This window comes from Bufo bufo, chromosome 2 (genome assembly GCF_905171765.1).
Source record: "Bufo bufo chromosome 2, aBufBuf1.1, whole genome shotgun sequence".
Lineage (NCBI taxonomy): Eukaryota > Metazoa > Chordata > Amphibia > Anura > Bufonidae > Bufo > Bufo bufo.
In genome coordinates, this window is record NC_053390.1 from 99,373,452 (window position 1) to 99,398,517 (window position 25,066).

A 25,066-nucleotide genomic window follows, 5' to 3' on the forward strand; every position below is an offset into this window, starting at 1 on the left:
TTAAAGAGGCCCAAGAGTGTGAAATGACTCACCCAATTGGCCATTTATTTACAAATTTGAAGTAGGAATAGTATATGAACAGAACAGCACAGAATTCTAAGAGAAGATGCAGCAGAATTGTTGTTTTATGGAGAGCACAATAATTTACTGAAACAGACATGTCTGTAGTTGCGACAGCTCCTCTTTAAATCATTTAGAAAATGGCCCAATTAGGGAGTAATTAAAGAGAGAGATTGGCTATAAAGAGTGTGTCACACTCTGAAGGTCTGGACACTTCTGTGTAATATGTACAGCACCACTGCACAGCCGTTCTTTAGGGCCGGGATTAGATGTTACTTTTGTTTTAGTTTTTTACAGGTGAAACCTGTTAAGTCAATGTATTTCACCTGTAAAAACTCACAGGCAATTAAAGGGGTTCTCCAGGAATTAGAAAAATGAAAATACCTAAATATTGCTTTATTATAAATATATTCCTAATTGTCTTTCATTAGTTATATTGGATCGTTTTGTCTAGGGAGCAATTATTAGGTGACATAAAATGGCTGCCATTCTATTAGTTCACACAAAACCTGTCCTAATCACACAGGACAAATTACTTCACAACTCTGAGCCAAAGATCTGCCTTATCCTGCTCTCCTACTTGTGAGGGTTTAGAATCCTGAATACAGATGATAAAATCTTCAAATAAATTTCATGAGGAGACATGAAGTACAGGACAGGACAGACTGTGGTAATATGGGGTGTGGTAATGGAGACTACATACAAGTGCTGCTGCTTATTATCCACATCCCTACCCTCCTCTTTGTACATCATGTCTCCTATTAAACTGAATTCTTGTTCATAATCTCTGACAAGCAGAGAGGAGGACGAGACAGCTCTTTAGCTCACTGCACTAAAGTAACTTCTGCTGCTGTGTGATAAGGACAGGTTTTGTGTGTACTACTAGGACGGTGGCCATTTTATTTCTCCTAATTGCTCCCAGGACAAAATGAGCCATTGTAACTAATGAAAGGTATTTGGGAATATATTTATAATAAAGTAAAATTTAAGAATTTTTAAGTCGATGTGTAACCAGCAAGAAGGTTCCCCCAGTAGATTACAGCTGATTGCTCGTGTGCCCTGTGAGTAGCTTATCATATGCCACTTATCTGACAAGTGTCCAAATCAGGCAGCTCCTTTAATTAGCTGATCCCTTCTCAGGCTGCAGATTGAAGGGCTTCATTTTGCCTCCGAAGAGGCTGTTTAAGCTCAGATATAGTTAAATCAGCAGAGTAAGGCCTCATGCACATGACCGTATGTATGTTGCGGTCCGCAAAAAATACGGATGACGTCCGTGTGCATTCTGTATTTTGCGGAACGCAACAGCTGGCCCCTAATAGAACAGTCCTATCCTTGTCTGTAATGCGGACAATAATAGGACATGTTCTATTTTTTTGCAGAACGGAAATACAGACATACAGAAATTTAATGCACACGGAGTAACACAGAACGGACACAGAAAGAATATACGTTCGTGTGCATAAGGCCAAAAGCAGATGAAGAGGAGTATTGTTATTTTTCAGAGACACTCACAGATTTGCCTCTTTTGCCTATGCCTTTGATCAGGAAGTACATTATAGCCAGTGGTTTTTTTGGGACTTGCATGCTAGTGATAACTCCAGTTTACCTATTTTTACCATGTTCATAATGTCAGGGTTTGTCTTTTCTGAATTAAGATTGTTCGTTTTATTTATTTTCAACAGAAACTGGCAAGCCAGTTGAAAAGACCCAGAAGCTGTCCAGAACACGATCTCGTTCCGAGTCCAGATCCCGATGGAAAAGGTCACGATCAAAGCATAGGTAAAAGGACATCTTGCTTTTGTAACTTTAGGGGAGCACTGGAGGACACTCAAAGGGATTGTCTCATCACAGACAATGGGGGCATATCGCTAGGATATGCCCCCATTGTCTTATAGGTGTGGGTCCCACCGCTGGGATCTGCACCTATATCCGGAACGGAGCCCCGCAAGGTGGTGGCTGGAGGACTCTTGTCTGGCCCTCACCAAGCCGGCTCCCCGTAGAAGTGAATGGAAGCGCACCGCGCATGATCGGCAACCCATTCACTTCTATGGGCCTGACGCAAATATCCGAGCCAGTGCTCAGCTATTTTCAGCAGCCCCATAGAAAATGAATGGAGGCGCTGTCCTCCCTCCAACACTTTCAGGTCTCTGTTCTCCATATAGGTGCGGGTCCAAGTGGTTGGACCCACACCTATGCGACAATGGGGGTATATTCTAGCGATATGCCCCCATTGTTTGTGATGAGACAACTCCTTTTAAGCATCCATTCTTGCTTCATACGCTCTCTATCAGCAAGGAGTTCTGTGAAGTGAAAGGTTTAGGGTGAGAACAGATGGTCCAGCTGCAGCACATGGCTGGCATCACAGGCACATCCATTGCTTACACACTTGTGAAGTACTAGCCTCAAAATCATATGTTCATTGGCTTCTGCATGTGAGCAGGGTTTTGGCCGTGTGCTATCTGTTCTGATAGAACTTCCATTTGATCCTTTTAGGCTACTTTCACACTTGCGGCAGAGAGATCCGGCAGGCAGTTCCGTCGCCGGAACTGCCTGCCGGATCAGGCAAAATGTATGCTAACTGATGGCATTAGTAAGACTGATCAGGATCCTGATCAGTCTTAAAAATGCCTGATCAGTCGAAAAAATGCATTGAAATGCCGGATCCGTCTTTCCGGTGTCATCCGGCAAAAACGGATCCGGCATTTATTTTTTCACCTTTTTTTCAGTCTGCGCATGCGCATACCGGAAGGACGGATCCGGCATTCCGGTATTCTGAATGCCGGATCCGGCACTAATACATTCCTATGGGAAAAAATGCCGGATCCGGCATTCAGGCAAGTCTTCAGTTTTTTTAGCCGGAGATAAAACCGTAGCATGCTACGGTTTTTCTCTTTTGCCTGATCAGTCAAAACGACTGAACTGAAGACATCCTGATGCAAACTGAACGGATTACTCTCCATTCAGAATGCATGGGGACATACCTGATCAGTTCTTTTCCGGTATAGAGCCCCTGTGACGGAACTATATGCCGGAAAAGAACAACGCAAGTGTGAAAGTAGCCTTAGGAAGTTAATTCTAGGTGCAATACATTTTATCCGTGCCCTTATATACAATCTTTTGGGTGAGAGGTGTTTTTTGTTTTTTTTGGATGATTACATTTTCAATTGTCTGTTCAAGACAAGGAACGAAGGAAGTCATCATCTAAGTAGAGTGAAGCACAAGTCATCCCTAATCCAGTAGGGAAATAGTGATGATTTTCATGCATGGAAAGACAGCCCTGACCAACACAGTCTCATCATAAATCAGGCTTCTTTAGGTTTGGCTACATTTTAGTTGGTCCCAGTTTCACTGTCTTGGATGACTTTAGGGCAGTACCTTTAGCTTTGTCCTGCAGATGACTGTTACAGCTGATCAATGTGGGTCCTAGCCGGGGGACACTTTGTGGTCAGCTTATTGTCACAGGACACTTCTAAGCAATGTCCAAAGTAGAGAACCATTTGAATGAATGATTAGTTTAACAGTTTAAATATTGTTTCAGAAGCAGGTCACGCAACAGTTCCCGGACTAGGCATAAAGAACACAGGAGATCCAAAAGTCCTCATAAGAAAAGTTCTCGATCTAGAGACGGGCGCAAGTCAAAAAGCAGATCACGTTCAAGGTATGATCAAATCTTATAATAATTAGCATCTCTGTGAGATCTCAGTCCCTGGAGCATAATGCACCTAGATTAATACAAGTAAAGCATTACAAGGATTTCCCCTTAGTGGTAAACCTTATGTGTATGTGTACTGATTGAAGAAAAAAAAATGGCGTGTTTTCCATTGATGTCTATGGGAGTTCTGAAAATAGCGAGCGTGGTCAAGTATTTTTGAAATCTCATAGAAAATAATGTAAAGCACACTGCACAAGTGCTGCCTCTATGGGACTGCCCGTATAGCCGAGCCAGCACTCGGCTATTTTCGAAACTCCCATGTAAATAAATGGAGGGCATCCATGCAAGTGCAGCTGTTCTCCTTTCACATCAGGAGTACTGTTCTGGAGATAGGGGCGGATCTGAGTTTTTTTTTTTTTGTATTCTATACTTTGTGCCCCCCATAAGGTCATACAATACCTTTTGGGAGCATTTTAATATAACTTTCCTTATTGCTAATTTCATCTGTAACGGGGTGACATACTGTGCATACACTAATGGAATAGATGTAAAAAAAAAAAAAAATGTCCCTCTACATGCATGATTAGCATTCAGAAAAATTCTTGAAAATTAAAGGCTATGTACACCTTCAGGGGCAGTTTTTTATGTTTGCATTTTGGGCTAAAAATTTATTTATTTTTTATTTTTTTCCATTTGGTCTTTATTAAAAATATTCAGTCGTTCTGTCACAAAAAGTTAAATGAGTTGTCTGTTTTTTTTTTTTTGCTTTTTTATATACCGTATTTTTCGCCCTATAAGACGCACTGGCCCATAAGACGCACCTAGGTTTTTGGGGAGGAAAATAAGAAAAAAAAAATTTTAACCAAAAGGTGTGCTTTTGGTGGGTTTGGAACTAATGGTGGTCTGTGGATGACGGACACTGTTATGGGGGGATCTGTGGATGACGGACACTGTTATGGGGGGATCTGTGGATGACGGACACTGTTATGGGGGGATCTGTGGATGACTGACACTGTTATGGGGGGATCTGTGGATGACGGACACTGTTATGGGGGGATCTGTGGATGACGGACACTGTTATGGGGGGATCTGTGGATGACGGACACTGTTATGGGGGGATCTGTGGATGACGGACACTGTTATGGGGGGATCTGTGGATGACGGACACTGTTATGGGGGGATCTGTGGATGACGGACACTTATGGGGGGGATCTGTGGATGACGGACACTTATGGGGGGATCTGTGGATGACGGACACTTATGGGGGGATCTGTGGATGACGGACACTTATGGGGGGATCTGTGGATGACGGACACTTATGGGGGGATCTGTGGATGACGGACACTTATGGGGGGATCTGTGGATGACGGACACTTATGGGGGGATCTGTGGATGACGGACACTGTTATGGGGGGATCTGTGGATGACGGACACTTATGGGGGGATCTGTGGATGACGGACACTTATGGGGGGATCTGTGGATGACGGACACTTATGGGGGGATCTGTGGATGACGGACACTGTTACAGGGGGGGGGGGGGGGGGGGGAATCTGTGGCTGGCACTGTTATATATGTGCCATCCACAGACCCCCCCACCCCATAACAGTGCCATCCACAGTGCCCCCCCCCCCAGCCCATAACAGTGCCATCCACAGACCCCCACCCCTTAACTGTGCCATCCACAGATTCCGTGTGCCCCCCCCCCCCCCCCCCCCCGCCGCCGCCGCCGCATACAAATATAAAATGTATTATTGAATTAACAGTTATTAAACATGCCCCCCTCACTCCTAATAGTACCGTATATCCGAATTTCTTCTGTATAATGCCGGCAGGCGGGCCGGGCGGCCGGCGCGTCCCTCAGTGACGTCACTTGTCTGCGCTGCCTGCTTCATTCATAAAGCAGGCGGCGCAGGCACGTGACATCAGGGAGTTACGCTGCCGCCCGCCCGTCCTGCCTGCCGGCATTATACAGAAGAAATTAGGATATATGGTACTATTAGGAGTGAGGGGGGCATGTTTAATAACTTTTAATTCAATAATACATTTTATATTAGTATACCGGAGCGGTGGGGCGGGGCTATAGTACAGTGACCGCACCGCCCCACCGCTATTGCCGGCCCCCAGCTCCTCCTCCCAGTCCCTCCCCTTTTGCACATTTTTCTGATTTCAGTATAAATAAATGTTTCTAAAATCTTTAGTCCACGTACTTGCATCCCAGTAAACTATGCCTACTTTTCAAACCTTATGTGAACATGGCATAAAAATTGTGTCTGTTTTTTGCACCATTTGTCATTTATTTCTTGCAATTAAAGCCAAAAAATTTATATTTCCTCCATAGTTCTGAATGATAGGGTTGAATGGTATTGCTCTGGTTTGTCCTTTGTTTCTTTCACATGTAGGTTATGCCTAATGCAAATTTAGTACTGATGAGACAGAGGGTATTGACTTACGCCTGTTCATAATACAGGATTCTTGAAGTGTTCCCTCCCTTAAAGGGGTTCTCCAGAATTTAAGAAAATGAAAATACTTAAATATGACTATTATAAATACACTGCTCAAAAAAATAAAGGGAACACAAAAATAACACATCCTAGATCTGAATTAATTAAATATTCTTCTGAAATACTTTGTTCTTTACATAGTTGAATGTGCTGACAACAAAATCACACAAAAATAAAAAAATGGAAATCAAATTTTTCAACCCATGGAGGTCTGCATTTGGAGTCACACTCAAAATTAAAGTGGAAAAACACACTACAGGCTGATCCAACTTTGATGTAATGTCCTTAAAACAAGTCAAAATGAGGCTCAGTAGTGTGTGTGGCCTCCACGTGCCTGTATGACCTCCCTACAACGCCTGTGCATGCTCCTGATGAGGTGGCGGACGGTCTCCTGAGGGATCTCCTCCCAGACCTGGACTAAAGCATCTGCCAACTCCTGGACAGTCTGTGGTGCAACGTGACGTTGGTGGATAGAGCGAGACATGATGTCCCAGATGTGCTCAATTGGATTCAGGTCTGGGGAACGGGCGGGCCAGTCCATAGAATCAATGCCTTCGTCTTGCAGGAACTGCTGACACACTCCAGCCACATGAATCCTAGCATTGTCTTGCATTAGGAGGAACCCAGGGCCAACCGCACCAGCATATGGTCTCACAAGGGGTCTGAGGATCTCATCTCCGTACCTAATGGCAGTCAGGCTACCTCTGGCGAGCACATGGAGAGCTGTGCGGCCCTCCAAAGAAATGCCACCCCACACCATTACTGACCCAATGCCAAACCGGTTATGCTGGAGGATGTTGCAGGCAGCAGAACGTTCTCCACGGCGTCTCAAGACTCTGTCACGTCTGTCACATGTGCTCAGTGTGAACTTGCTTTCATCTGTGAAGAGCACAGGGCGCCAGTGGCGAATTTGCCAATCTTGGTGTTCTCTGGCAAATGCCAAACGTCCTGCACGGTGTTTGGCTGTAAGCACAACCCCCACCTGTGGACGTCGGGCCCTCATATCACCCTCATGGAGTCTGTTTCTGACCGTTTGAGCAGACACATGCACATTTGTGGCCTGCTGGAGGTCATTTTGCAGGGCTCTGGCAGTGTTCCTCCTTGCACAAATGCGGAGGTAGCGGTCCTGCTGCTGGGTTGTTGCCCTCCTACAGCCTCCTCCACGTCTCCTGATGTAGTGGCCTGTCTCCTGGTAGCGCCTCCATGCTCTGGACACTACGCTGACAGACACAGCATACCTTCTTGCCACAGCTCGCATTGATGTGCCATCCTGGATAAGCTGCACTACCTGAGCCACTTGTGTGGGTTGTAGACTCCGTCTCATGCTACCACTAGAGTGAAAGCACCGCCAGCATTCAAAAGTGACCAAAACATCAGCCAGGAAGCATAGGAACTGAGAAGTGGTCTGTGGTCACCACCTGCAGAACCACTCCTTTATTGGGGGTGTCTTGCTAATTGCCTATAATTTCCACCTGTTGTCTATCCCATTTGCACAACAGCATGTGAAATTAATTGTCACTTAGTGTTGCTTCCTAAGTGGACAGTTTGATTTCACAGAAGTGTGATTGACTTGGAGTTACATTGTGTTGTTTAAGTGTTCCCTTTATTTTTTTGAGCAGTGTATATTCCCAAATAACTTTCATTAGTTATAAAGGCTTGTTTTGTCTAGGGAGTAGTCATTAGGAGAACCAAAATAGTCCACATGAAACCTGTCCTAATCACACAGGAGTGTCTCCTCTCTGCTCTACTTGTCAGGGATTATGATCCTGAATACAGCTGATCTTTAGCTAAATCTCTGTAGGAATGACGCTCATGAGGAGACATAAAGTACAGAGAGGATCGACAGGACAGACTGTGGTAATGGAGACTGCATACAAGTGCTGCTGCTTATTACCCCCACCCTCCTCCTCTCTGTACTTTGTCTCCTTATGAACTCCATTCCTACAGAGATTCATTTTATCAGCTGTATTCAGGATCATAATCCCTAGCAAGCAGAGAAGAGGATGGGGCAGCTCTTTAGCTCATTGAAGTAACTTGTCGTGCTGTGTGATTAGGACAGGTTTTGAGTGTACTAATAGGACGGCGGCCATTTTTATTTCTCCTAATGATTGCTCCCCAGACCAGGGCTTGACAAATTTCCTTGGAATCTAGGAGCCAGCTAAAAAAGTTAGGAGCCAGGCGGAGACGCGTCATAAAATCTATATTGCGATATAATTTTAAGCATGTATATCGCAATATATTGTTTTCTATATTTGGGGGGGGGGGGGTGTTTAAACTTTTTTTTATTTTTTTTTTTACTTTATTTAATAACTATTAGCCTTCTTAAGGGCTAGAACCCTTGTCATATTCACCCTAATAGAGCTCTATTAGGGTGAATAGGACTTTACACTCTCCCTGCTGCCCTGTGCATAGTACACACAGCAGGGAGCTGACCATGGCAGCCAGCCTCTGATCAGCCCCTCCAGCCTCTGATCAGCCCCTCCAGCCTCTGATCAGCCCCTCCAGCCTCTGATCAGCCCCTCCAGCCTCTGATCAGCCCCTCCAGCCTCTGATCAGCCCCTCCAGCCTCTGATCAGCCCCTCCAGCCTCTGATCAGCCCCTCCAGCCTCTGATCAGCCCCTCCAGCCTCTGATCAGCCCCTCCAGCCTCTGATCAGCCCCTCCAGCCTCTGATCAGCCCCTCCAGCCTCTGATCAGCCCCTCCAGCCTCTGATCAGCCCCTCCAGCCTCTGATCAGCCCCTCCAGCCTCTGATCAGCCCCTCCAGCCTCTGATCAGCCCCTCCAGCCTCTGATCAGCCCCTCCAGCCTCTGATCAGCCCCTCCAGCCTCTGATCAGCCCCTCCAGCCTCTGATCAGCCCCTCCAGCCTCTGATCAGCCCCTCCAGCCTCTGATCAGCCCCGCCAGCCTCTGATCAGCCCCTCCAGCCTCTGATCAGCCCCTCCAGCCTCTGATCAGCCCCTCCAGCCTCTGATCAGCCCCTCCAGCCTCTGATCAGCCCCTCCAGCCTCTGATCAGCCCCTCCCCCCTCCCTCTCATCAGCCCCTCCCCCCTCCCTCTCATCAGCCCCTCCCCCCTCCCTCTCATCAGCCCCTCCCCCCTCATCAGCCCCTCCCCCTCCCTCTCATCAGCCCCTCCCCCCTCCCTCTCATCAGCCCCTCCCCCTCCCTCTCATCAGCCCCTCCAGCCTCCCTCTGATCAGCCCCTCCCCCTCCCTCTCATCAGCCCCTCCCTTTTATCAGCCCCTCCCCCTCCCTCCCTTTTATCAGCCCCTCCCCCTCCCTTTTATCAGCCCCTCCCCCTCCCTTTTATCAGCCCCTCCCCCTCCCTCTCATCAGCCCCTCCCCCTCCCTCTCATCAGCCCCTCCCCCCTCCCTCTCATCAGCCCCTCCCCCCTCCCTCTCATCAGCCCCTCCCCCCTCCCTCTCATCAGCCCCTCCCCCTCCCTCTCATCAGCCCCTCCAGCCTCCCTCTGATCAGCCCCTCCCCCTCCCTCTCATCAGCCCCTCCCCCTCCCTCTCATCAGCCCCTCCCCCCTCCCTCTCATCAGCCCCTCCCCCCTCCCTCTCATCAGCCCCTCCCCCCTCCCTCTCATCAGCCCCTCCCCCTCCCTCTCATCAGCCCCTCCAGCCTCCCTCTGATCAGCCCCTCCCCCTCCCTCTCATCAGCCCCTCCCCCCTCCCTCTCATCAGCCCCTCCCTTTTATCAGCCCCTCCCCCTCCCTTTTATCAGCCCCTCCCCCTCCCTTTTATCAGCCCCTCCCCCCTCCCTCTCATCAGCCCCTCCCCCCTCCCTCTCATCAGCCCCTCCCCCCTCCCTCTCATCAGCCCCTCCCCCCTCCCTCTCATCAGCCCCTCCCCCCTCCCTCTCATCAGCCCCTCCCCCCTCCCTCTCATCAGCCCCTCCCCCCTCCCTCTCATCAGCCCCTCCCCCTCCCTCTCATCAGCCCCTCCAGCCTCCCTCTGATCAGCCCCTCCCCCTCCCTCTCATCAGCCCCTCCCCCCTCCCTCTCATCAGCCCCTCCCTTTTATCAGCCCCTCCCCCTCCCTTTTATCAGCCCCTCCCCCTCCCTTTTATCAGCCCCTCCCCCTCCCTTTTATCAGCCCCTCCCCCTCCCTTTTATCAGCCCCTCCCCCCTCCCTCTCATCAGCCCCTCCCCCCTCCCTCTCATCAGCCCCTCCCCCCTCCCTCTCATCAGCCCCTCCCCCTCCCTCTCATCAGCCCCTCCCCCTCCCTCTCATCAGCCCCTCCAGCCTCCCTCTGATCAGCCCCTCCAGCCTCCCTCTGATCAGCCCCTCCAGCCTCCCTCTGATCAGCCCCTCCAGCCTCCCTCTGATCAGCCCCTCCAGCCTCCCTCTGATCAGCCCCTCCAGCCTCCCTCTGATCAGCCCCTCCAGCCTCCCTCTGATCAGCCCCTCCAGCCTCCCTCTGATCAGCCCCTCCAGCCTCCCTCTGATCAGCCCCTCCAGCCTCCCTCTGATCAGCCCCTCCAGCCTCCCTCTGATCAGCCCCTCCAGCCTCCCTCTGATCAGCCCCTCCAGCCTCCCTCTGATCAGCCCCTCCAGCCTCCCTCTGATCAGCCCCTCCAGCCTCCCTCTGATCAGCCCCTCCAGCCCCCCTCTGATCAGCCCCTCCAGCCTCCCTCTGATCAGCCCCTCCAGCCTCCCTCTGATCAGCCCCTCCAGCCTCCCTCTGATCAGCCCCTCCAGCCTCCCTCTGATCAGCCACTCAAGGGTTGTATGCCAAACAAAATTTATATGATAAGTCCTCCAAAAGAAGGCGGCAAAAAGTGAAACAATTGCCAATAGTTAAGTTGTGACAATTTTCTTTGATGTTTCGATCACTGATGGACCTTGGTCACAAGAGTCACAGTGGGGGGAGGAAGCAAACAAGGTGGTCCCCGTGGCATTGTGTGTGAGCGCTGCAGGGAAGGTGGGAGGCGCTGTGCCACAGGGACCACCTTGTTTGCCTCCTCCCCCCACTGTGACTCTTGTGACCAAGGTCCATCAGTGATCGAAACGTCAAAGAAAATAGTCACAACTTAACTATTGGCAATTGTTTCACTTTTTGCCGCCTTCTTTTGGAGGATTTATCATATAATAAAATAAACTTTATTTGGCATACAACCCTAGAGTGTGTGGTGGTTTTTCTCTTATTGATTATGCCTGGACTGTATCCACTCCACCGAAGCACCTCATTACCCGGACAGTGAGTACAGCCCAAATTATTTATTTTAAATCTCCTGGGATGAGACTCCACACCCCTATCAGTGCTATTGCTGCCGCCCTCTTCCCCCCTCCGCTACGTCATTGACGCGAGGTAACGCTGCCTACACCTGCCTTCAGCTTAGTTAAGAAATCTCACGCAGACGCATGTTCAGTGACACATTTGAGGCTGATGCCCACAGTAGGACACATAACGCGCAGGCAGATATTTCTTGGCAAAGCTGAAGGCGGGTGTGGGCGGTGTTACTTCTCGTCACTGACGTTGTGCGCGGGATGGGGGGTTAGCATCAATGGCACTGATGGGTGTGTGGAGTCTCAGCCCAGAAGATCCAGTTGGACCTAAATACGTCTTTGGATCATGTGCTGTCGAACATATCTAAAACTTTATTTTAAAATGCTACTTTATTTAACATAGACCCCAAATAGACAGGTTAAAACTACCAGTGGTGCGGGTAGCTCCGTCTTGCAGGACAGTGTTATTGCTGTTGATTCACAGCTCGTATTTCTACACTATTAGTTGCAGCTTGTGTGTTGCTTGCAACTATTTCCTCATGCACGATCCCCTGAAGACGCTGGGTGTCCAGCGAAACATGTCGGGATGCAGGGCATATGAGTGTTTTATGTTCTTAATTCAGTGGTAGCAAGGGAGCTCCGCAAAAGGAGTAATTTTCAGCTAATACAGTTGACAAGAGGAAATAGTTGCAAGCAACACACAAGCTGCAACTAATAGTGTAGAAATACGAGCTGTGAATCAACAGCAATAACACTGTCCTGCAAGACGGAGCTACCCGCACCACTGGTAGTTTTAACCTGTCTATGTGTGGTCTATGTTAAATAAAGTAGCATTTTAAAAGAAATTACATTAAAGTTTTAGATATGTTCCACAGCACATGATGCAAAGATGTATTTAGGTCCAATTGGACCATCTGTTAGCTTGCTAAAATAGTAAACGTTGACATGTGCTGGGAGGTCCTATAATATATAATATATAGCTTCAGCCCAGGAGAGGCGTGCTTGGGCTCTGCTGGGGGGCAGGCCTGGGCACTGGATAGGGGAGTTCCTGGGCACCGTTGAAAGAAAATAACCCCCCTCTGGCACCTTACTGCCTAATTTGCATATCACACACAGATGATTTTTTGCAAGATAGAAAACAAACGCCGAATGAAAGGTACTTCAGAGAAGGAGGTGTATGTTCTACATGGGAATAGTTTTACTTTAACAGTGATGGATTCAGATTCATGCAGGTTTTCTGTAGGGTTTTATGTTCCATGTGGAGATTTCCTTCCATATGTAACATAATGTCCTTGTATTCTTTTACAATATAAATTAATAATTACTCTTATATGTACTCTTTTTACACAGAAGTATGCAAAAAAAGGGGGTTAGTCAGCACCTCCCAGTGCGCAGGTGCACGCTGCCATGGCAAAGACCTAGAGGGAAAAAAAGAGACAATGCAGCAGCACTTTGCAAATCAGACAAAGTACAACAATGCTTACGAAAATTATGGTGCTAATACTACGCTTATTTATAAAAGCGAGATGCTTGGACAATGCATTTTGTACAAAACCATCTAAGCCCGTCTGCCGAACGTCAAGGCGATCTCTGTTAGACAGGTCCTAACACTAACAGTGTGTGTGTTATATATATATATATATATATATATATATATATATATATATATATATATATATATATATATTATATAAATTTTTTTTTATACATCATTTTAATCTTGTTTCCTGCAGGGAGAAGAAGAGAGACAAAGACAGAAGCAAAGTTAGGGAAAAAGAGAGAACGAAAGAGAAAACTGATAGAAGAAAGAAGGAAAAACCGTCTTGGAGCCCCTCAAAGAGCCACTCCTCTGCAAGGAAGTCTCGCAGCATGAGCAGGTTCAACCTTCTATTCATGTCTACTTCTTGTGTTTTGAGATCTATTCCTCAAATGTTATACTTAAAGGGCTTATCCAGGAAATGATAATGATGACCTATCCTTAGGATAGGTCATCATTATCACATCAGCAGGGGTCTGAGCCTCACCACCCCCGTCAAGCATCTGTTCCAGCGAGCTGCCACGCACACTGGAGTACTGGTGAGCGCACCCAGCTCCCAAAATCTCACTAAGTACAATGCTGTACATAGTATAGTGGCAGTGCTTGGTATTGCATCTCAGTCCTGTTCACTTCATTGAGGCTGATCTGCAACTAGGCTGTGTGACTGATTTACGGTGACATCACATGGCATAGGAAGAGGCCACGGTGCTCACGGATTGCTCAGCCACTCCTAACAGCTGATCGGCAGGGGTCCCCGGTGTCAGACCCCAGCCGATCTGATATTGATGACCTATCCTGAGGATAGATCATCAATATTTTTTCCAGGATAACCCCCTTTAAACTCCATCCAATCTCAATCTTTTTTTTTTCTTCACTGTTTTTCTTTTAACTGAGTCTCACAATATAGTCTCTAATATATTAACCCATTAGGGGTGGGCAATATGGCCTAAAATCTATATTGCAATATAATTTTAAGCATATGCGATATATATCGCGATATATTGTTTTCTATATTTGGGGGGGGGGTGTTTAAACTTTTTTGTTTTTAACTTTTTATTTAATAACTATTAGCCTCCTTAAGGGCTAGAACCCTTGTCATATTCACCCTAATGCTCTATTAGGGTGAATAGTACTTTACACTCTCCCTGCTGCCCTGTGCTTTGTGCACACAACAGCAGCCAGCCTCTCATGGCAGCCAGCCTCATGTGCCCCCCAGCCTCTCATGTGCCCCCCAGCCTCTCATGTGCCCCCCAGCCTCTCATGTGCCCCCCAGCCTCTCATGTGCCCCCCAGCCTCTCATGTGCCCCCCAGCCCCTGATCAGCGCCCCCCCAGCCCCTGATCAGCGCCCCCCCAGCCCCTTATCAGCGCCCCCCCAGCCCCTGATCAGCGCCCCCCCCAGCCCCTGATCAGCGCCCCCCCCCAGCCCCTGATCAGCGCCCCCCCCCCAGCCCCTGATCAGCGCCCCCCCCCCCAGCCCCTGATCAGCGCCCCCCCCCCAGCCCCTGATCAGCGCCCCCCCCCCCCAGCCCCTGATCAGCGCCCCCCCCAGCCCCTGATCAGCGCCCCCCCAAGCCCCTGATCAGCGCCCCCCCCCAAGCCCCTGATCAGCGCCCCCCCAGCCCCTGATCAGCGCCCCCCACCTCTCCCTCTTATCAGCCCCCTCTGGTAACAAACCCACCCACCCTAATCATTGGTGGCAGTGGCCACAGGGTCGTCCCCCCCCATCATTGGTGGCAGTGGCCACAGGGTCCCCCCCTCCCCCCCCCCCCATCATTGGTGGCAGTGGGCAGTTCCGATCGGAGTCCCAGCAGTGTAATGCTGGGGCTCCGATCGGTTACCATGGCAGCCAGGACGCTACTGAAGTCCTGGCTGCGATGGTATGTTAGTGAGCAGCATTATACTCACGTGCGCCGTTGCCGCCGGGCGCTCCTTCTTCTCATAGGTCTGTGCGGTGCATTGCTAATGCTATAAGCATTAGCAATGCGTCGTACAGACAGAAGAAGGAGCGACCGGCGGCCACGGCGCAATTGAGTATAATGCTGCTCACTAACATACCATCGCAGCCAGGACTTCAGTAGCGTGACTCCTGGCTGCCATGGTAACCGATCAGAGCCCCAGCATTACACTGCTGGGACTCCGATCGGAACTACCCAATGCAGGCAAACATTCCCTGCACCCGACCTCTGACAGGACGCTGTGATCCGCGCGATTAACCCCTCAACTGAGGGCTTAATCGCGCGGATCACAGCGTGCAGTCATAGGGGCCGGGATATGGCCGGCACATTGGTATTCAGGCATTCATTGGTGGCGCAGTGGCCACAGGCCCTCCCCTCCTCCTCCTACTCTGTTCTTAGTGGCCAGCGGCAACCACGCACAGTGGGGAGGGAGGGACTCCTCTCCTTCTCCACTGTGTCGGCTCAGGAAAACATGGTGCGCGCCGAGAGCGCAATTATATCGCGGTCCGGCAATATGCGCAAAATCCATATTGTGGCACAAATTTATATTGCATATCGCCTATATCGCCCACCCCTATAACCCATTCTCAACTTTATAATCAATCTGAAAGAATGGAGACAGTGGTGCAGAAGAACATATCCGTGACTTCTCACCCTGTGCTGTCGGATTCTCTAATCTAGAGGACCGGTTTCATGCAAGACAATTTTCCCAGGGACCGGTGGGGGGGGGGGGGGGGGGGGGGCGGCGGCGTTCCGGGGCAGGGCTTAGTGGGTGGGCGGGACCGACTGATTCACGCGCATAACAAAACACAAATGTGCATATTAAAATATATAACACTATATAATGACTATATAAACTGACTGTGGTCTCTGCTGCACTGTATTTTTCGCCCTATAAGATGCACCTAGGTTTTAGAGGAGAACAATAAGAAAAAAATATTTTTCATTACACCTCAGGTCAGACCAGCAATCAGACCCCCAATGTTAATCAAACCTCAGATTAGACCCCCAATGGCTCAGATCAACCACCAAACCTTTAGCTATCTATCAGCCCCCAATGTCAGCCATAAACCCCCCCAATGTCAGCCATAAGCCCCCCATTAGCCCCTCATGTCAGCCATTAGCCCCTCATGTCAGCCATTAGCCCCTCATGTCAGCCATAAGCCCCCATTAGCCCCTCATGTCAGCCATAAGCCCCCATTAGCCCCTCATGTCAGCCATAAGCCCCCATTAGCCCCTCATGTCAGCCATAAGCCCCCATTAGCCCTTCATGTCAGCCATTAGCCCCTCATGTCAGCCATAAGCCCCCATTAGCCCCTCATGTCAGTCATAAGCCCCCCATTAGCCCTTCATGTCAGCCATAAGCCCCCCATTAGCCCTTCATGTCAGCCATAAGCCCCCATTAGCCCTTCATGTCAGCCATAAGCCCCCCATTAGCCCTTCATGTCAGCCATAAGCCCCCCATTAGCCCTTCATGTCAGCCATAAGCCCCCCCATAAGCCCCCCATGTCAGCCAGCCCATAAGCCCCCCATGTCAGCCAGCCCATAAGCCCCCCATGTCAGCCAGCCCATAAGCCCCCTATGTCAGCCAGCCCATAAGCCCCCTATGTCAGCCAGCCCATAAGCCCCCTATGTCAGCCAGCCCATAAGCCCCCTATGTCAGCCAGCCCATAAGCCCCAGGTCAGACATCAGTGCAAATAAAATAAAATAAAAAAACACTTGCCTCTCCTGCTCCTGGTCACCATCGCGATCCTCTTCATTCTGCTGTCAGCTGTGTATAGCGGCGCACAGTGTGAGGTCGCTCTGTGACCTCACGCTGTGCGCCGCTATACACAGCCGATAGCCGAGCCGAGGACCAGGAAGCGGTGAGTACAGATCCTTCACCGCTCCCTGGTCCTTCTGTACTAATGAAGCGCTTCCATAATGGAAGCGCTTCATTAGTACAGAGTTAAAGACTGCCTTGATCGCCGCGGCCCGGCTAACAATCTTCCACGGCCCGGTCCTGGGCCGCGGCCCGGCGGTTGGGGACCGCTGATCTAGAGTACTCTTCTTGTTTAAATGGAAGTTCCCAGAATTAAAGGTGTGCTTTATTGTCCTCTGTAAAATAATTAGACGTTACAAATATAGCTATTTTTCCTCATTCCTCAATACCCTGTACTATTGTGGTATTTGTACCTAGACGAGCATCAGTAGTGGATATGCACTGTGCCGGTCTTTTTTTCTCTGTGTGCTGTGGGGGCTCATGTGCGGCTTCCCTGTCCTCACTTTGCAGGACAAGCATACAGTGTAAACCACAAACTTGCCCTTGGTGACTGCTTTCAGGCTATGGGTAGGTGCCACTTGGAGGACACAGGGCCCTTCTGGGAAATGTAATTTCACATGATTGTGTTTGGTCTGGCAAACGCACTCCATATGACCCTGGATTTCCTGGACCAAACACTGCTCCTCTGACCCGAACTCGCAGCATCATGGTGACTTACAGTACGATGCTGTGAGTTCTTGCGTCTACTATACTGTACTTGTATAATGCTGAGTACAGTCACATAGAGCGTGTTTCCCAGACTGAACACACTTGTGTGAAAATATCCTTGAAGAGAACCTGTCACCACAAAATGCAATGCAATCTGCTGGCGGCATGTTATAGAGCAGAAGAAGCTGTGCGAATTCCTATATATTTTTGGTAGAAAAAGATTCATTAAAACTTGTAATTTATACCTTTTATATTTATAACTTAAGACCACCCCTGTAACAGCTCTCAGTACATGGGGGAGGTGTTATCAGTGGCTGATGCAGAGAATGCTATCAATCACTGATGTGCAACCATAATTGACTGATAGCTATCTCTGTTTGTATACACACTTAAGGTGGATTTAGACGCCCAGATATTCGGGCAAATTATCGGGTGCGAACGTTCCTGCAACAAGCACAATCTGCCCATCTAAATGTGCCGTAGATCACCTGATGAATGAGGGAAATGCATTTATGCAGGCACTTAAATTATTGCTTCTGGGCAGCAGATAGTGCTGTCTAAACAGCAATCTGCTGCCCAGAAACAATGCAGATGTACGACGAGGGATCACAATAGCAATCCTTCTCATACTGTGGAGGTGACATGCAGCGATCACCTCCACTGAATGAGCAGCCGACTACCGGGAAGGAACGCTTCCTTTCCGACAATCTGCTGCTGCTCAGTGCATGTAAATGCACCTTTACACAGAGAATGCAATGAATCGCTAATAACACCTCTTACTCTTTACTGAGAGCGTATCACAGGGTGGTCTTAAATTAGAAAAAGATTTATAAATGATTTATAAATTTTATTGAATCTTTTCTTATAAAACTATATATTAATGTGCGCTCAGCTCCTCCTGCTCTATAACCTGCTCCCTGCAGATTACACTACATATAAACAGCAGTGATGCGGGCAGCAATGCAGAATCCCCCCTTGTCCTCTGTGGGTGAACACATGTGGCTTGATAGAGGGTGTTTTAAAAGTTACTTAAGGTACAATGAAAAGCTGAATTCTGGAATAACCCCTTTAAAGATAATACTTTTCATTGCCACTTACACTATTTTTTAACAGGCAGGAGAATATAACTTAAAGCTATTGTTATAAACCCTTTTTGTTGCAGGGAAGGGCGTAAAAGGAGGAGTCGAAGTCTTTCCAAATCCCCCAGAAGTTCTAAAACTGGGAGGAAGGTTTCTAGATCTCCTTCACCCAGAAGGTAATATTCCATCAGCAGGCACTTATTTGGTTGATTTAAGATTCTCTCAGGGATGTCTTACTACTGGCCATACCATACCATGGACCACTCCAGGAAAAACTGATATATTGTGCTATGCATAGTACACTGCTCAAAAAAATAAAGGGAACACAAAAATAACACATCCTAGATCTGAATTAATTAAATATTCTTCTGAAATACTTTGTTCTTTACATAGTTGAATGTGCTGACAACAAAATCACACAAAAATAAAAAAATGGAAATCAAATTTTTCAACTCATGGAGGTCTGGATTTGGAGTCACACTCAAAATTAAAGTGGAAAAACACACTACAGGCTGATCCAACTTTGATGTAATGTCCTTAAAACAAGTCAAAATGTGGCTCAGTAGTGTGTGTGGCCTCCACGTGCCTGTATGACCTCCCTACAACGCCTGTGCATGCTCCTGATGAGGTGGCGGACGGTCTCCGGAGGGATCTCCTCCCAGACCTGGACTAAAGCATCTGCCAACTCCTGGACAGTCTGTGGTGCAACGTGACATTGGTGGATAGAGCGAGACATGATGTCCCAGATGTGCTCAATTGGATTCAGGTCTGGGGAACGGGCGGGCCAGTCCATAGCATCAATGCCTTCGTCTTGCAGGAACTGCTGACACACTCCAGCCACATGAGGTCTAGCATTGTCTTGCATTAGGAGGAACCCAGGGCCAACCGCACCAGCATATGGTCTCACAAGAGGTCTGAGGATCTCATCTCGGTACCTAATGGCAGTCAGGCTACCTCTGGCGAGCACATGGAGGGCTGTTCGGCCCTCCAAAGAAATGCCACCCCACACCATTACTGACCCATTGCCAAACCGTTCATGCTGGAGGATGTTACAGGCAGCAGAACGTTCTCCACGGCGTCTCAAGACTCTGTCACGTCTGTCACATGTGCTCAGTGTGAACCTGCTTTCATCTGTGAAGAGCACAGGGCGCCAGTGGCGAATTTGCCTATCTTGGTGTTCTCTGGCAAATGCCAAACGTCCTGCACGGTGTTGGGCTGTAAGCACAACCCCCACCTGTGGACATCGGGCCCTCATATCCCCCGAATGGAGTCTGTTTCTGACCGTTTGAGCAGACACATGCACATTTGTGGCCTGCTGGAGGTCATTTTGCAGGGCTCTGGCAGTGTTCCTCCTGTTCCTCCTTGCACAAAGGCGGAGGTAGCGGTCCTGCTGCTGGGTTGTTGCCCTCCTACGGCCTCCTCCACGTCTCCTGATGTACTGGCCTGTCTCCTGGTAGCGCCTCCATGCTCTGGACACTACGCTGACAGACACAGCAAACCTTCTTGCCACAGCTCGCATTGATGTGCCATCCTGGATAAGCTGCGCTACCTGAGCCACTTGTGTGGGTTGTAGACTCATGCTACCACTAGAGTGAAAGCACCGCCAAGCATTCAAAAGTGACCAAAACATCAGCCAGGAAGCATAGGAACTGAGAAGTGGTCTGTGGTCACCACCTGCAGAACCACTCTTGCTAATTGCCTATAATTTCCACCTGTTGTCTATCCCATTTGCACAACAGCATGTGAAATTGATTGTCACTCAGTGTTGCTTCCTAAGTGGACAGTTTGATTTCACAGAAGTGTGATTGACTTGGAGTTACATTGTGTTGTTTAAGTGTTCCCTTTATTTTTTTTGAGCAGTGTATTTGGCCTGGAGGGGTTTCATGAACTGCTCACTTGCCATTTCAGGTTCTGCTGTAGGTATAATACAATGTCTCAGTATTTCTTACAGTGTTCCTTTAAGACGCTATTCACCTATCCGTATTTAAAATTGTCCATCTTGCAGTAGCCGCACATGATTTTTAATACGGCAGTGAGGTCTACATGTCCGCATAGGATGTGGACCTGGCCACTGTCAGAGACAATGGTCCCCAGGTACATGTTCCGTGAGACACCGACTAGATTAGGACATACCTTCAGTTTGAGTGAATGAAATGAGTGTAGCATGTGGACAGACAATACATCTGTGTGAGGAAGCTCTCGGGAAGATCGTGTTGCTCTCTTTTGGCATGTACTTCCACTTTTTCAGCTGCAGGCATTTCCACTTAACTGCAATTTACTGTTTTCTTCTTTAAAAAAAAAAATAGGAAAGAGAAGAAAAGAGGTAAAGAAAGGGATTATAGCCGAGACAAAAAGGAAAGCGATCGTTCCACATCTAAGAAAAATAGCAATAAGGACAAAGAAATGAGAGAATCATCCGATAAGTACAAGATGAGGGTAAGTGCAGTTTCTAGCTCAGATTGCAAATTTGCCCACTTCTGCCAAACTCCAATTTTGATACTACAGGAACAGGCTGTATGTAAAGGGGGAATATTAATCACCAATATTTATGCAAATATCGATAATATTCATAAAAAGGAGGAGCTGTCTATTGATGACTCTGCCTATTTTTACCTTTATATTAAATAATAACAATACTTTCACTATACTTTGCCTTACGCTAATCACTAAACTAGCTTCATGCGCCTTACTGAACTAGCTACTGCTAATAACAACACGTTACACAGTAGGTATAATACAATATATTTATTATCAACCTACAATGCACAATACAGTACTATAATACAGTACTAACAATACAGCACTAAATATACAGTACTAAACTACACTACACAATCCCGTTACACACACAAACACACACACACACACACACACACACACACACACTCTCACACTCTCACACACACACACACACACACTAACAACCCACCCTTACTATTACCCTAGAGGAAATAAGACTGGGACCTGCACTCTGCTGGGCAGGGAAGGGGTAAACATGGTTGGCAATGCAAGGGATGCCATGCCAGGGTATACTCTCCAGGGGCATATGGGCCTCTCTTCCTTCAGGGACCTGTTCCCATGTGTCTCTGTAGTCCAGTTCCAAAAAACCCTGTTCCTGGCTTCGGGCTCATATATCGGCCTCAGAAACTGCCCACCTCCCCCTCCTCAGGGATGTGACATCATAATGTGACTGTGATGTATGCCTGCACTCAGGACAGCCAATTGGCCCCCTGAGGCTAGCAGCACCACACGGCCAGCCATGTCACAAATACAAGGTGGGGCAGAGCATAGTAACTAGGCTGATAAACTCAACAAAAGGCCTCAGATTTATTGATCCCTTAGCCTTTGAAGTCACCAGCCACCTGGAGACATATCCACCCCACTGCAGGAACTGGCTGTCCCTATGGGGGGCATTTAAGTATATATATATATATATATATATGTATATAGAGACTTGGGGCGCATCTATATACACTCATTATAAACCTGGGGCATACATGGGCAGTTATAGGCCTATATATATATATATATATATATATATATATATATATACATACACACACACACACACACACACACACACACACACACACACACACACACGCTTGGGGCACATCCATACACATGTATACACTGATATTGGGGATATATATTATATACCTACTAGGGGCCACATATTTCCCACAGGGGCCACAATGGGCCACCAAGGGCAGATGTGCGCAGATGCTGGGCACATCTGCGCACATCATCCTATGATGTGGCAGTCAATGCATGCATATATATCATACATGCATGCACGTGTTTGCATACATATATGGATATATATGCATACGTCTCAACCCTTCCTCAACACTGTACACTATTTCAGCATATCTGTTGCTGTCATCCTATCTCCAACGGTCATATTTGCCAGAGTTAATAACTACTAGAGATGTCATTGGCTTTGAGAAGGATAAATCAGTGGCCAAATAGTCATACCTGTCATGTCTTGCAAACACAGCCTTTACAAAAGGGAACAATATGGTATTTATCCTGCCAAATTGTAGGACATGTTAAATTCCGTGGATTATTTTCCATGCTGCTAGCTTTTTCTGTGTATTACTGCAATACATTGTAGACACTAACTCCTCTTAAAGGGAATGTCTCAATTGTTTAAGGGAAGGGAAGTCTGAATGGGTTCTGTCATGGAAGTCTGAACTGAGGTCTTATATGGGGTCTGAACGGAGTTCCTGATATGGGGGGGGGGGGGAGTCTGATCTGAGTTCCTGATATGGGGGGAGTCTGATCTGAGTTCCTGATATGGTGGGGGGAAGAGTCTGATCTGAGTTCCTGATATGGTGGGGGGGGAAGAGTCTGATCTGAGTTCCTGATATGGTGGGGGGGAAGAAGAGTCTGATCTGAGTTCCTGATATGGTGGGGGCGAAGAGTCTGATCTGAGTTCCTGATTTGGTGGGGGGGGGGAGAGTCTGATCTGAGTTCCTGATATGGGAGGAGTCTGATCTGAGTTCCTGATATGGGGGGAGTCTGATCTGAGTTCCTTATATGGGGGGAGTCTGATCTGAGTTCCTTATATGGGGGGAGTCTGATCTGAGTTCCTTATATGGGGGGAGTCTGATCTGAGTTCCTTATATGGGGGGAGTCTGATCTGAGTTCCTTATATGGGGGGAGTCTGATCTGAGTTCCTTATATGGGGGGAGTCTGATCTGAGTTCCTGATAAGGAGGGAGTCTGATCTGAGTTCCTTATATGGGGGGAGTCTGATCTGAGTTCCTGATATGGAGGGAGTCTGATCTGAGTTCCTGATATGGAGGGAGTCTGATCTGAGTTCCTGATATGGGGGGAGTTTGATCTGAGTTCCTGATATGGGGGGAGTTTGATCGAAAAAAAGAAAAACATTTATCTTATTTTCCTCCTCTAAAACCCGGGGTGCATCTTATCAGGTGTGTCTTATAAACCGGAACAAACAGTAATAAAGAAGCACTCTAGGATTTTTTGCCTTTATAGTGCAGTGTAGGCCATTATTAAAGAATAAGATAGAAGCTGTGGTGTGTGCCTTGTGTATACCTGTTTTCTTTGATGTGCAATTTGTGGGTCATCAGCCATCTTGATACCTTCTCCCCTTAAGATATGGTTTTCCTAATGAATTCTAGATTTCTCATCATGCCTGGCTGTGCAGAGACAGATTCAGAGAAGTCTCACCACACTGTTTTGCCCTGTGTCCTCTGAGGGCAGCCATGACCGATTTAGTACAACAGCAGCTATCACCTCACACTGCAGAGCAGGGGTGCACTGGGAACTTAAAGTGGCCCTGGAAAAAAAAAAAAAGTGGCCCCAATATTGTAGGTGGGTCTCGCAACTAGATGGGGCCAATATAAGTTGGCAGGGTCAGTAATACCATAGTGCAACACAAAACACCATCTCGCAGAACCAAATATCACAGTGCAGCACAAAATACCTCATCAGAAGCTGTCCTGTGTTGGCCATCAATAGCTGTCACATTCTGTGACATGATATGGAGCAGGGGCCGTAGAAAGTGAGATGTGGGCCACAGCACCAAGCCAGCCCTAGCTTCAGCATGCTGCCTGGACTTCCTCTAATAATGGCCCCTATAGTTCCTCCAATAGTATGTACCCTGGCAGCGGCAGTGAAGAGGTCTCAGGTGGCCCTTTGGGCATTGGCCCACCGGCAAAATTACCTGTAGGGTCTATAGCCAATCCGCCCTTGCTGCAGAGTCCTCCTGTGTGATGCAGCTTGAGCTTTCTACCCTCTATTCCCGGTCATCTGTCTCTTCCCTGTCACCTTTTACCTGCAGGAGGCAGAGAGAACAGTGCGAAGCTCCATCTCATAGAACTACACTGGAGAGTCACCACTCACAGATATTACAGTCAGGAGGTGTATATAACTGCAGCTAATCACTGTATATACCTACCATATATCTGTACTCCTAGTCCTTTAGATAGGGAGACATTATATCTTCATCTCAATACAGGGATATACAGAGGAACGTGGAGGGGGAGGGGCCCGAAAGCTGCCAGGAGGGATTTGATTGGTGATGTCATCCTGTAGTTCACATAGAAAGACTTTTGGTAGACTGACCTCCTGTCTACACATTAGAGCAAGCTCTGGGCTGCTGGTCAGACTAGAGGTCACATGCCCAGGTTCACATAACAAAAAGGTTCAAAATGTATAGATACAACTGAGCTACGGTGAGGAAAAATTGCACTGCTAGAATATTGGTGGTCATTTAGCATTATATGTAAAAATTAAATAAAAAATAAAGTGTTTCTTTAAATGTATGTAGATGAGAAAATAAAAATTATTTGTTAAAACAGAAGACTGCCATATTGGAGACATACACTTCCTCTATTATCTTTATAGACGGTACAGAACAATGTTTGTGCTTTATGGCTGCTGCAATGAATGAGTTAAAGGGGTTGTCCCATCTGGACATTTATGGCCTATTGATAGGAACTGCCATAAATCTCTGCTAGGTGCCGGTTGCTTTTCTGTGACCCATTCCTATCTCCAGAACTGTTCGCAGAGTGAATAAAGAGGACACCGCACATGCTCTGCTT

At 47.8% G+C, this 25,066-nt stretch overlaps 1 protein-coding gene across 2 annotated transcripts in view; it reads left to right on the forward strand.

Moving 5' to 3' along the window:
• Positions 1–25,066, forward strand: part of SREK1 (splicing regulatory glutamic acid and lysine rich protein 1) — an 86,616-nt gene that overhangs the window by 60,508 nt on the left and 1,042 nt on the right. The window contains exons 8-12 of one of the 2 annotated variants that reach the window (XM_040421356.1): positions 1,743–1,839; positions 3,599–3,718; positions 13,183–13,326; positions 18,576–18,668; positions 20,799–20,928. In XM_040421356.1, the coding sequence (XP_040277290.1) occupies positions 1,743–1,839; positions 3,599–3,718; positions 13,183–13,326; positions 18,576–18,668; positions 20,799–20,928 (584 nt within the window). The remainder of the gene's footprint in view (positions 1–1,742; positions 1,840–3,598; positions 3,719–13,182; positions 13,327–18,575; positions 18,669–20,798; positions 20,929–25,066) is intronic. The other variant, XM_040421357.1, reaches the window with a different exon arrangement.